The sequence below is a fragment of the Dermochelys coriacea genome, chromosome 2 (genome assembly GCF_009764565.3).
Source record: "Dermochelys coriacea isolate rDerCor1 chromosome 2, rDerCor1.pri.v4, whole genome shotgun sequence".
NCBI classification, from domain to species: domain Eukaryota; kingdom Metazoa; phylum Chordata; order Testudines; family Dermochelyidae; genus Dermochelys; species Dermochelys coriacea.
The window spans coordinates 167,415,793-167,430,337 of record NC_050069.1 but is presented as its reverse complement, the minus strand read 5'-3'; the positions used below and the strand labels follow the sequence as shown (position 1 = coordinate 167,430,337).

Genomic DNA, 14,545 nt, shown 5'->3' with positions numbered 1-14,545 from the left:
AAATTGTGTATCCCCTCAAAGTTAATTGTCAGCTTTTATCTGAACAAATGTTTGAGGTTATTATTGTTGCTTTGCACTGAATTCACCAGGCTCTGGGTGTGTCCCTCATTTTATGACTTATACATATGTACACTGAGGGTGAAGTTTACCCCTGTGCAGAGGGGCCAGGACAAAGGCTTGTGCTTCAAGCAGCACACTAGTCTTGGGCTGGACCCCTCTGCACAAGGGCAATTTCACCAAAAGTGATTTTAAAAAGCTCCACATTTACAGCTTGTTGTTCTACCCCTAATGTGATGTGTCCCTATTTTATGATATTGAGTCAGCAGGCAATTTCCTGAACAGCATACTCATGGCTAGCTGTTAAGCAAACGATGACAAACAGCCTAGGGGAGCAGGATAAGGAACAGATTGAAGCCCTGAAGCCTGTTTGTACTGCATACACAGAAACAAATTACTACAACTCAAGAGTTCAAACAGGGCAACATGCACTTTCTGTTTTCCCCCCAGATGAATTCACAACACATCAAATCTCATCCTAGTTTTACCAGGACAGTTCTGGATTTTCATACAATGTCCCTGTGCCCCCAAAACTTCTTTGAAGATGCTCAAAATAGTGAAATGAAAAATTGCAACCATCAAAGCATTCAGGGCTTTTTATAACTACAGAAAGTTTGTTCTAGGCATATTGCTAACCCAAGTGTAATCTATTCCTGTATGTCACTCTCGTTATGCAGTGAGCATGTGTTCAAGGCCAAAGCTGTTCATAATTTGTCAGGTAACAATCTTGCAATAGGAGTCAATGACTCAATCTAGTCAGCGCAACCCCTCCTGCTCTAGCCCCTAGTGGGCAAGTGGAAGGAGTGGAAAGGAAAATACTTCTGTCCCTTTGCTTCTTACTTCTTTCGTCTCTATAGTGGCGGGAAGGAAAGACGAAAAATGCCATTCACACTGTTCAATGGTGGAAAATTTGAGTGGCCCTGTACGGAGGGGGACAGTCCCTGAGGGAAAGGGGGGAGAGCACATGCTGGAGGAATACAGGAATGGTCCCTGCTCTATGAGCTCTCTGCCTCTCGTTGGCCAGGCAGAAGAAGATGGGAGCCATGGGGCTCTTCCCTTGCATTAATCCAGTATTGCCAACTTTTATGATTTTATCACGAGTGAAGGGATTTCAGAGGGTGTTGGATCCTGTCTCAAGATGATGCAAGAAACTCCACCCTCCACACAGTTGGAAGCTGGTAGTGTCTCTCCCCTCCTCTCACCGTCCGCATAGGAGGGGAGGAGAGAGGAAAGAGCCTAGCAGCTGAGAACAACTTCCCTCCCTCTTCCCCTTCCCCTCTGTGAGAAATATGGACAGGAAGGTTCATCTGCTCCTCTCCTGCCCCCTGAAGCACCTAGCCTAGGAAGGAGTAGAGGGCGTGAAGAGCCTTTAGATCTGCACCCCATCCTGGGAAAGGGGAGTGGGGACCCTGCTGCAGCCCTTCAGGCCTGGGAGGAGGGCGGGCAAGAGTTCCAGGAGGAACAGAGGTGAGACTTAGAGGTAGGGCCGGACCATGGGGATGGGGACCGATGCAAGGGCTGAATTGTTGGGGGCTGGGAAACTAAACTGAGTCTGGGCTGGGGGAGGGGGAGTAAACTGAGGTGGTGGGGCTGTTGGGGGCTGAACTGAGGGGGAAACTTGGGGACAGGATTAATTAGTGGGCAGGAGATGAACAAATAGGGGAGTAAGAGCTCCTGCAGCAAGGGCCAAACTCATTTTATCCAATAAATTGTTTTGCAGATGCTGGGGTCAGGCAGGGAGGGTAAAGAAACTCAAAAGACAGACTGAGAAAATACAATAGAATCTTTTTCTTTAAAAAGGCTCATGACTTTGGGGCCATTCTCATGATTTTGGGGGGAGTCTGACTCATGACTTTGGATCTCCTGATATTGGCAATACTGTTCATTTAAATCCTGGACTGAAGTTTTTGGAGCCTCTTGCTCCATTTTTAGTGCCTCATCCTCCCTCCCTGTATTAGAGGAGCTGTGTTTATTAGGATGCTGCAGGTTTGATCACCCCCTTGTTTTGGGGATCAGGAAGGAATTTTTCTTGGGCTAAATTGGCAGAGGCCTGGTAAGATTTTTTGCCTACCTCACAGCATTATGAAGGCATAGTCAAGGCTAAATAGAATAGAACTTAGAATTTAATAACAATAACTTGTGTGACTGTTTAACTTGTTGCAACTTGTGGCTGGTGCAAACAAGAGGCCAAAAGAGCCAGCTTCCAGGAGTGAAATAGATCTGTGATTTCACTGGTGGACCTTAGGCCTTGGGAAAAGAGGAGACGAAGTCCTTGAGGAATGAGGTCCCTCTTTTGGTATGCTGTGTTCGCCTCACAGGAGGCAGGGTGAGAGGATTTAGGAGAGTGAGCTGAATCTTAGAGGTAGGCTGAGGAAGGTCTGCCCCTAGTTATTGGCTATCTGGTGGGAGCCCTGTAATCCTGCAGTGGACCCATGTAAATACCTGGTATATGGGAGACAGGACAGATAACAGCAATAAGTTACTAAAGTTGCGGCCTGCCACTTAAATACATCCTTGTGTCTCACCTCATTCACCTGTGTGTCCTGACTGATGCAAAGTGATAGAGGGGCACACAGAAGGACACAGAGTTCAGCTTTTTTTCAATCTGCTTCAGGTGGAGCTTTTCTGATCCATGCAGAACAGACCAAAGAAAGGAGCCACAAAGTCAAGCATGTAAGCATTTTGCGGTCCTAAAATATGTTGCCACAAAGGAGGGTTTTTTAAAAACAAAACTTTGAAGCTATGGCCATCTTTCTTATGCATTAGTGATCTGGCCTAAAAATGCAAGTTTGCTGCTTGAAGCAATGTTAGAAAACACTGCAAGTGAAAGATTTATAGACAGAATTATTGCATTTGGACACCGACACTGCATAACACCCAGGAAAAGAATCAACAAGAGACTGTAACTTATATTTAAATTTTAGAGAGAAGCAGCAGGGAATGACTTACAAATAGGACCCAGTTCTATCAGTCTGTCAAAGGAGCAACAAGGTGTGGTTCCGAGTGTTGCACAAAACTGAAGAGAAAAACAAAAGGCAAAACTTTAAAATCAAATTTTCCAGCAAAGACAATTACCAACTGAGAAACAGCAAGCCACAAAGACCTCAAGAGATAGAAGGAACTCTGGTGATTTAGGACTTCTGAATACCCACACACAATTACAGCCTTCTAATCAATATCTACCCAACAACTGAATTGCAGTGTGCTGTTCTGGATGCAAGATGGTTCCAGAATTTATGGGAGTTTGCACCAAGGATTTTGATTCCATATATTTCTCCAAACACTAATTTCAGCTATGCAGGTGTCAATCTATAATAGCTCTACTGCAGTCAACGAAATTCATTCTGATTTATGCTGATATAACTGAGCTCAGAATGTGGTTTAAGGATATATTAATGGTGATATCACAGGCTGGTGATTTTCTCGCAGGCTCTTCTCTTCCAGGATCAAGCTAAACACTCAAACTCAGTTTCCCTGATTCTTCCCTATGTGTGTGCATCTCTCTCTTCTAAACTGTCTGCAGCACTATGAACACAATGGGCCAAATGCAGAGGTGATGTAAATAATGGAGGAAGTTTCACATTAGCAAGAAGATATAAGTGGGTGAATGTAAATTGTTTTAACTTCCCCTGAGAGGAGTGACAATGTGGAGTAAAAGCAACCAACAGGAGAGTGTAAGCTAAAGTGTGGGGGCTGCTTTATCTTGTATATTACTGTTATTCTGATCTATATAAACATATAGAAACCCCAGTGAAAATGAGGGCCCCTTTGTGCTAGGTGCTGTATATACACACACATGGTGAGAGACAGTCTGTGCACTGGAGAGTTTACAGTCTAAATATATATGTGGTAGACAAAGGAAGTATTATTATTCCTACTTTGTAGCTGGAGAATTAAGGCCCAAAGTGATTCATTATTTCCAGGTCTCACAGGAAGTCTGTGGCAGGTCCAGGAAAGGAACCCAAATGTTTTGAATCCCAGACCAGTGCCTTAAGCCAAAGACCATCCTTCTTACTATTGGTTGATTCCCTTCTACAACCTTGTCCTTCTGGCTTGCTTTGGTCAATAAATTACACCAATTTAATGCTCTCACAAATTTACCAACATGTCATCACAGTGTGAAATGTGCATGTACTCTAATAAAAATATCTATCAATAGAACATGTACATTTAATCATCACCTAGTAATCCACCTTGGGAGTAATAGACGTATAGATGCAAACTAGGGAAAAATAAAAAAGAACCAACCTAATGAACTTTTGCCCATAACACATTCAAACATTTTTTGAAGTCTGAAAGAGTCTGGTTATTCCCCCACCCACAAATTACCCATGCCTCCGACCTTTCTGTTTCTGCCTGGGACAGGAAACGAAGTGGTAAAATATAATGAGAAAGGCCAGAATATTGAAAGAATAGCCTAACTTGAAATGGGAAGTAAAGGAAATCTGGCGGGATTTCTATTTGCAATTTGCAGACTTTAAAAGGTTAATGTAAGGAGAAGCAGCTTACATTTTGGGTGTTAATCTGATGAGACCTTCCAAAACTTCCCATTACTAATATAAACATACAGTGGCATATCCATCCATATTGAGTAGTTTTAAGTTTGCTGTTAAGTAGATTTGCAATTGGATTTATACCTAGAGCCTCAGTCTCCTCTCACTTAGGCTTTGGATAGACTAAGATTTACAGGTTTGTTATCGGGCATTAGGAAACACATTCTAAAACCTTTAAAGACTGTAGTGTAGACCAAGCAGTGTATAGTTTAACACATATTAAGTTAGAAATATTAAAGCTTAGGTGTTTTTTTCTCCTAAAAAAGGAAAAATTTCATTCAGTTAAATTTTTTTTAAATGGAAAACTTCAAATGATTTGCAGAAAAAAAGGCCATTCACTGTTCATCAAATTTTGATGGGAAATATTTGTTTAGCTCTCATACTAAGTTAGAGGTCAGCAACAGAACTTCAGATGTCAATTTTGGTAACTATTGCACTGCTCATCAAAGCTTGAAAGAAGACCAAATACTATGTTATGAGTAGGTTTTTAAGAACACAGGGCAATAGTCATCTCAAGAGACATCTGCATCCGTATCATATATATCTCCAACAATAACGTTAATGTTCATTCCTGCTGGTACAGTTAGAAAAGAGATTTTTGTTGTGTTTATGTTTTATGAGAAGTGCTCAGATATCATGGCAATGGCCAACCTAATTATACCTAATAATACAGTCCTCTAAGGGGGCCATATCCTGCCCTTGCATGACTTCATGCAGCGTCATAAAACCATGAAAAAATCACCAGACCAGGCAGAGAACTTATTTCCTCAACCTGATCATGACAACAATAATAATTATAAGAATAGTCAACCATAAAAGAATTGCTACAGGCAAATGGATGATTAAAATTTGGCAGGGCTTATCTAATAGGTCTTTTCAATCTAACTATTGTGAATCTTGTTTGGAAACAAATGTGGTTCTGAAAACAAAGGATCTGGCAAACACATTGATATGGGAATTTATTGATACACTGAGAAAATTGTGTACCAAAAGTAAGAGTTCTTACTTATCCATATCACCATCACCTTTCCCTATTGGGACTACCCTGGGCCCCATATCTCATTCAGAAATATGTGAAAGACAGGGTGGTTGTAGCCCTCCGGTCCCTGTTTGCAATCCCTCTTTAGGTTGAAGCATCTCAGGTATGAACCCCTGCCTTTAATGGGGTACATTTTAAAAAGGGTTGAGGCTTGGTCTCTATTTTACTGGTATAGTATGCACCCAGATCCTGTACCCACAGATGAACTGAAAATGAACTAGAATATTTGCATTGCTAGCTATTTGATTTGATCCTATAGTCTGGAAGAGGTTCAGGCACCAGTTCAGCACCTTCAGTAGAACTGTATGTACAAAAATAGGGATGCAAATTGTGCAAGTGCAAATTGGGCGCTAACAAAGAGAGACCACCCTTATGAAAATGGGGCTGTGTCGGTGCATGTGCACAAGTTGGTTGTAAAGAACGATGATTACAGTGTTCGGGTTACACGGTTAAGGACCCAAGTCAGGAAATCCCCAAATTACTGTGGCACACGCAGTCATAACTCTGCTTCTTTGTACGTATGTATTATAATTAGGTTGCTGGCCTTCACCAAGAGGGTGCAATAGAGGTGTCAATGGTTAGTGAGGGACAATAAAGGTAAACAAGATTATTGCCAAGCTCAATTCAGCCAGCTGAAAGATACGGTGTACTGGTGTCAGCACCATAATATGATTACACTAATCTACAAACACGCTCTCTATAATCACATTAAGGAATGTTTCATTATAATCAGAGATTGTACACATTCAATATATATGCTCAGTTGTTTGAATAATGGCTTGCTCCATAAAGAATGGCTCAGCTGTTTAAATAATTTTAATGTTTTTTCTGTAGGTACATGAACCCCAAAGCCACCTTCATTAATCCCCAGAAACCACTTAAAGTAACAACATCTGCTCTCTTCAGGGCTCTCATTACCCTGCATCAGTACTAAACCATGAATCTAACCCAATTTGTAACCCATATTACAACAGCATAATCACATTTGTGGAGGGGGCAGGGGACAGGCTGCATCTCAGAAATGGAACTGAGAGCTCCAAAGAGCCCAAGGCATTATCCTTTTCAGATCATGTTGTGTAAATATAACACAGCCAAATGCTTGCGTCAGTCACCTCGTGTAGCACTTTCCTGAGCAGACGACCTGAACCTGCACAAATATTTATAATGCTTCAGGTTTGTATTATAAACCTCAGGGAGCACTGCTTCCACAACTTCAGGAGACTGGGGAACACACAAGGGGGATTGCTCTGCCCACAGCTAGTATCTGCCTACTCGCATTTATAGACATCAGCTATGTACATTTTATGAGAATCAATAAAGGAATATGGTTTATCATACAAAACCTACAGAGGTATCAAAGTAGTGAGATTATTGGTTAATGCAATGGACTTAATAAGAATAACCAAGAAAGCTCATTTAATTTAAATAAACTAAAGCATGTGACATACTTTAAGAATTTATTATCAGTGATCTCTATATAGGTGTCATATTTATTCATGTTAACACATGAACAATGCACATTGAGCTAAATTCAGCTCCGTTTATCCCAGCTTCAAAAATTCTGGAGGGGTGAAAGGAGCCTACAAGGTGATTTCAGACCTGATGCAGAGTTTTGAATACTAAACTTCTTATCATTTTACAGCAAATACAAGACCTATAAAAAAACCTCAGGATATTATACACTCAATTCAAAATCACTACCATGAAGTTGCTAAACTAAAGAGCTATTAATTTAGCTATCCATCTCCCCCAACCCCCCCCCCCCCCCTCTCTCTCTGTACTAAGCTCATCATATTGGGATCTGTATTAATAAAATAGTTAACAATGATTATAACTGTGCCTGTCTTTGTAATACAGCTACATTGCAGTGCCACCTTCTAGACAGAAAGCAAAGATGCCTTATCCAACTGAAACTGCAGAGAGAATTCAGCGAGACAAACTCGCATTTGCCCAGGGCAAGGCACTAGCACCATTACTCTTGTGAAATCTACAATTTTTGACGGTCATTTGTGGTCAGGACCTCAGTTTTGCAACTCATCTGAAAACTGGCACCTCCAGCAGCCTAGTTCTAATATGATCACCATCCAAAGCGGTCTGGATACCAAGTATCTCCTTGTGCATATCCTGTAAATCATCACTCAGCAGAGCTGTTTCTGCTAGAGCCACAGAGTGTCTCTGCTGGGCTGTTAGTCAACAAGAAGGTGATCATATTGCAGCAGCAGTACACTGCAATAGCTCTTTGAAGTATATTGTAACATAGATACCAGCTACTGTCATGTATCTGTACTGGTTTATGAAAGTCAATATTCTCGCAGATTACTTATACACACCTAAACGGATGTCATTTTTATGCAGTGGACCCTATTTTCCAACTAAGTTAATGCACCGTGTTGCACATTTGGACACTCAAACTAGCTCAGACATCTAGTTTAGGTATCTTCATCTCAACTTGAGAGCCTAATGCAAAGCACTTAAAACACCTAACTTTCAGCATATGCTTAAATCCTAATTAAGTCAATGGGATCACAGCATGTTCTTAAGTACTTTGCTGAATTGGGGCCCAACTGCAGAGCTGGGCACCTTAGCATACTGGCCAAGTTTGGGGCTCACTCCAAGGTGCTGAGTGCCGTCAACTCCTGCCAACTTCAGTTCCTCTCAGGAGTCACTCAGCACCTCATGGGATCGGGCCCATTTGTTTGTCAATAGCCTGTGTAACTCAACTGTTTAATTTGTTGAGTTATAGCCGTGCGTTGATTTTGGCAAACACCATTTGTAATTGAAATATACACGGCTTTAAACTTGGGAAAAGCAAATAAAAATGACTGCTCTGGACTTGATCCCAATTTTTACTACAGTTTGTGCTAAGTGCCAATGAATAAATTGCTAGTGCTAAAAGACACCAGTGGTGGATATAAATTAAAAGATTTTTTTTTTTAATGCCGAACAGGTCTGATAACCAAATCTTATTTATTTGAAAAAGCTATAACACTCTTACCAAGTTATTTTAATTAGATCTCCTGTTTCCTATCAGGCCCAGTAAACACATGAGTCTGAATCTCTCCTTATATTTCTATTAACTGTAATGGAATTATTCCTGATTTATACATGTACCTTTGAGAGGAGAATCCGGCCCATAAAACACAGGGTTTTATTTTCCTTTTCCATACTCCCTATTAAATCATTTTTGCTCAAGAGACTGCATGAACTTAGAGGCAACCCAGATTCGTGTTTACACTCGCACTTATGTCAGCAAAACTTTAGCGACACAAGTTTTGCCAGCATAAGCAAATGTTCACAGTGTTATGTCTGTGTGAGATGCTCTGCCTCAGACATAGCTACCACCACTTGTTGAGCTAGTTTTATGATGTTGAAGGGAGAGCTCTCTCCCGTTGGCATAACACGGCTAAGGAGCAATCTTACTGTAAGCTTGTAAGTATAGACATGGAAGGATCAATAGGCTGTCACAAACTCTTTTCAGTCAGGGTTCCTTTTGCAGAACTTTCTGCTTTGACACTGCATCTCTGTCTTGAGAGAAAGATCAGTGAAGAAGAGGTGAGTAATAAGGTGGTGGAAGGTGTTTCCTTAGTAACATGCGTATCTTTGTTGCAGGAACAAAATAAAATAGCCCCAAATTACTCAAGAACAAAAGAACTTGAAGAGCAGAAAAGGGAGCATGAATGGGGTGCATGGGCTACTGCCCAGTATGAGAGAGAATGAGCATACCTTTTAGATAGGAGGCCAGCAGTAAGGATAATGAGATCTCATCTAATCCTCGCTGAGATGTTTTATGTATACAAATAAATGGAAGGGCTGACACTGGCCGTATTAACTCAGGCTGAGCCTTTGCTTCCTTTCAAGGCTTGCATTGCACAGCAAAGCAAACAGTGGAGACAACATACAGTTTAAAAAAAAGACACCCTTTGTAACAGTGTCATTGAATCTGTAAACAGATGATTTGATTTCCCTTTCCCACAGCTGCAAAAATTAATAGATGGTGAATATTTATGAGGAGAGTTCCATTGTGGGTGTATAGATGAGGTTTGAGCAACAAAGCAACTCAATTAACTTTCTGATAGCACATGGAGAGATGATGCAGAATTGCACTGTGTGTACAAAATGCAGAAACAAAATACTGAAGCTTGCTGTTAAAAAAAATCAGAACAGCCTAATATAATTGTTAAACCAAAACAAACCAGCTAAACTTTCACATTGCATATAAAAGCTGCTTATATGACTTGCTGTGCTGTATTTGCCCCAGTGGAGGGAACTGAGATCTCCATTACAAATGCATTTCTTTTGCAGCAGGTTCTATGGCACAAGTAAATTCATGTGAGCAGCCTTAATGATGGTGCCTTCATTTTGGACAAGAGTCTTATTTCCACAGGAAGGCAAATGGTGGAATTCACTTGGCCATCTCAAGATTACTCAATTCCTTTTCTCCAAGGCAGGAAAACAGCACTCCCCTACACTTGTGAAACATCTGTTGGGCTCATGCCATGGTCTTTTAACATACCACAAAGTCAGAGCCCAAGGCAATCAAAATAAATCAAACAAACAAATAAGCAAGCAAACAAAGGATAAGATTTCCAAAAGTGTCCAGTGATTTAAGTTTCTAAGTCCAATTTTCAAAAGTGACTTCAGATGGATTTTCCCTGAGACCTAGGTTCCTAAATCACTTTTGATAATGGGACTAAGAAGCCTAAATCATGTAGGTCGTTTTGAAAATTTTACCTTAGGTAAACAGAGAAGACGAAGTACAGGTTATCCTGAATCAAATAAGACTGCTCTGAACACAAGCTCTGTAAAAATGGAATTGGGGGCTTGCATGTTTGCAGTCTTCTAATAATTTCCATATCAAATTTCTTCAGATGATAAGACAGGGCTTTTTCTGTCAGCCCTGTAGACTCAACTTGGACTGTGAGAGCCAAGATGGGCTTTATCCTTCACTGTCATCACTACTAATAAAAGTTCTACTGGCCATATTACACTTTCTATACAGCTCCATTGTCTTCAGCAGATTTGCACAGGTGTAAATTATTGGCAATTAGCAAACAATTTTGTTAATGCATGATAATAGACTACAGTTCACTCTCTCAGCGGTATTAATCTTCAGGGATAACAGGAGAAAAAAATTATTAAAAATGTATTGTAGTTGAAAGTGATTGAATGATATTCTGAATTTACACAAGGAACAAATGCTCTGAATGAGAAGGTGCTATTTTTCATTAGTCACTCAAAGTGACCACACTTTATAAAGACAACTGTATTCAGTCTGAAAGATCACATAATATGAACACTGTTCACTATCCATGAATTCTGATGGGAAAGGAAAATAATGTTAAAGTCAATAGTGGTGACCTACAGCTCATTACTGACATTTGTCATCTTATTGAAAGGTGATACAGTCTCTCTCTCTCTCTCGCACACACACACACACACACACACACACACACACACACACAGACAGTCTGATATAGCCTCACCTTGCCGACATTCAAGGCAAACCATGAGCTTATTTATTTGCTAAAGTAGCATTGAGTCTCATGGTCTAGGGAGGGGTTCTGGCTGTTTGTTGATATTTAAGTTTGACATTGTGTCATTTCGGGTGTTGATTTTATATTTTTTCTGACAAACATCTACATGCAACCCATAAACTCAAAAATAAATACACACATTTGTGACAATTGCAGTTTGGAAGTCCAAGATAAAAGATAATAACATAATATTTTAAGATAGAAGAAAGTCAAGATATTCACCCACATCAATCCACCTGTCTAGTCTAACATCCCCCCCCACCGCCTTTAAATGCATCTGTGCAAAGAAATGTCTCCAAAACCTCCATAGTGCCTAGGGAATTCAGTTATTTTCTTTTCTTCCCTGCCCCCTTGCACCCATTTAAAAAGAAAAAAAAGAGACTGTATGCAAAGTTCATGTACTGTGTAGAACATTCACGGAATGTTCATATTCTAGCTAGTGTGCAGATCTATACGTTCCTACATTACATACAGTATCATCTGCTCATCTTAAAAGTGGCCTATCAGATGCAGTAAATCCACAAGATTTTTCAAGCCAGTACTTACAAAGAATGGGATAAGACCAGCAGCTCTGTCTTCATGCAAAACTTTCTTTAGGGCTGATCCGCGAACACTGAATTTATCATCTGAAGGGATATTTTTAATCTTCACTCCACCAATTAATCCTGCCTTTTCCACTGATGAGTGGGCCTGCAATTAAATGGGTGAAATTTAAAACATGAATCTTCCAAACCTGTTTTTAATTCTAACAAACCACACATAATATTTTATGAGATCCACAATGCAATAGAATTGGGATTGTCCATGCTAAAATCTCTAGTCAATGAGAGTTTTGTCCTCTTATGCCAGGACCTAATTTAGCCCTGCCTATATAGCCATTACACAGTTACAGATCCTGCTACACATGACAATATTCATTTCCCAGTATTTACTCTATGGTCTACATCCTGCATTTTCTGATGTCAATGGCAAACGCCCATTTACTGCTGTGGCCCTATTTCTACAATGGAATTTTCTTGAGGGACAATGGGTTTGATAAGATGCAAAGTACAGTATCTTGTGCAGGAACACACTTGATATGCTTTTAGCCTCCCTCCACCCCCATTTTGCACTGTGTTTGTCTATACATGCATTTTTGCGAATACAGACTAACACGGCTGCTACTCTGAAACATATACATGCATTGTCTCCCTCCCAGGAGGCTGTTTAAGTTTTTCATTCCTTTTGGATTACTGAGCAGTGGGTCACACAGGTCTGTTCTTAATGCGGAAGGAGCAGCAAGCTCAGCAATGATCTGCTTTGAAAGGTCAGCCATGTCTTAAGGCGAATCCTTCTGCAGACAGAAAATTCCCTGACCTTCAGTGGACTCGGAGGGCTGTCAGCCTCCATTTCAGATCAGCCATTTACAACAAAAAGAAAGGCAAACAATGGGGCTCTGCTTAATAGTACATTAGACTTAGGGATCTGTGTCCGGCAATCTGCACAGCATGCACTCTAGAGCTCCAAAGAGAAAAAGGACCAATTGTATCATGGCTTTTAAAAATCATCAGGACCCTTCCCCACTTCTCACATCTTGACTGTTCCTACATATGGCTTTATAATACGTCACTTTCCCACCCCCAATAAAGAGCAGGTGCCCTTTTAAAATGATATTGTGTCTAAATATACAGTGATGGTAAAGTCCAGTGAAACCTGAAGTCTGGGCATTTTAATGCACTGTAACCAGTGGATTAGTTCAAACTAAGTATCAAGTAGTAGGAGCATTCCTCCTATCTCACTGACATTTAGATAATAAAATGTCATATTTATTGGAAGAAGTGACATTTCCTGGCCCCCTTTGTTAGGATTAGCAGTTTTAAAATGCAAGCACAGCTGAACTGGAAGGCGAAAGTTTGCTTTCTTGAATGGTAGAAGCTTTTCATGATGGTGGCCATGCTGAGAATTCATAGTTTAAGTAAAACTGCTAAATAGTGTTCGCAGATAGAAAACAGGGATTATGTTGGGCAAATTTGGATTGATACACTCTATTTTACTAAGTTTATTTTTAAACCCATTGCAGTTTTTTCAAGTATGAAGTCTGGTATGTTTATAACTCATACAGTACAGCGTTTTGTGTCTCAACATTCGAATCAGTTAGTTTATTGGCCACACTTATTCATATTGCTTAGCACCTTACTCCACAAACAGTATCTTTATTCACTACAAAGGGATTTCTTGCAGAGTAAAATAAATACTCGGTGTGAGGAAGGGAGGCAACATTGGGCTGTTAATCTGTAACATATAGTACTATGCTTTCACCTATTGCTATTATTTGTTGTTTGTATTGTGGTAACGTCTAGGGGCTTCAGTCATGAACCAGGACCCCAATCTGCAAGGTGCTGTACAAACATGGAATGAAAAAATGATCCCTACTCCATAGAGTTTACAATCTAAGTAATCTGTATAGCAGGGTGACTGCATTTTTCAAGTAGAGTAATTCCCAGTGTCATTTTTAGATGTACTCACCTGATCAGATGCATAGGCCACCAGCTTGCTCAGGATGTCTGCCTCTCTTAGCTCTGGGTTTTCTGATTGGACACGTCTGATTGTTTTTGTTCTGGCAGCAAGCAACATAACCAAAGTAGCCTCGCTGGCACTGCCCTATGGTGGAGAAGAGAGACTCCATGGGACATAGCGAAGGAAGATTCAAAACCAATACTACCTGTTACATGAGGGAGAATTACTGAAAACAAAATGTTGCATGTTAAAGATCTGCATCAGAGTGAAAGCTGTACAAAAATAAATGGCACAATATGGAATCATTTGAGAACTCTTATACCACATGCATGGTAAGAAACATTGCTACAAGATGGACACAAATGTGTACCTAAGATTGTGACAGAAAAACCGTATATTATATTTAAGAAACTGTATGTGACCATGCAATAAATTTAACCTTTGCCTCTCCTTTTCTCTTCATTTTCTATGTGTGGGTGACTTAGGCTCCCGTCTTGGAATCAGCTCTTTACAAGCAAACCCCTGCACCTTTGTAGATCCCCACTGACATCAATGAGCACCCAGGCACAAGGATCTGATTGCAGAAAGAGTGTCCCTCAGGACAGGAACCAGATACTGATCATCTCCATTACATCAGCATAACCACAGAGTAACTTGATTTCCATTAAATTGCTTTGGATTTACATGAGCGTAACCGAGATCAGAATCTGACCACATATCTTTTTTTTTCTGTAGAGCATTATGAAAATTGTGGCACCATATATTATTAATGATTATAATTTCCTGGGAAAAGAAATGTATTGTTATAAGCCATACATTGACCAGAAGAGAATTCTTTAAGCATAAAAATTCTGATTCAGTATAGC

General features: G+C 40.3%; 1 protein-coding gene across 3 annotated transcripts in view; it reads right to left on the bottom strand.

The window, feature by feature from the left end:
• DDC (dopa decarboxylase) overlaps nucleotides 1-14,545 on the bottom strand; it is a 113,989-nt gene that overhangs the window by 43,451 nt on the left and 55,993 nt on the right. For all 3 annotated transcript variants that reach the window (XM_043508634.1, XM_043508635.1, XM_038392382.2), the window contains exons 6-8: nucleotides 13,689-13,823; nucleotides 11,730-11,873; nucleotides 3,007-3,073 (exon numbers count right to left, since the gene is read on the bottom strand). In XM_043508634.1, coding sequence (XP_043364569.1) covers nucleotides 3,007-3,073; nucleotides 11,730-11,873; nucleotides 13,689-13,823 — 346 coding nt within the window. The remainder of the gene's footprint in view (nucleotides 1-3,006; nucleotides 3,074-11,729; nucleotides 11,874-13,688; nucleotides 13,824-14,545) is intronic.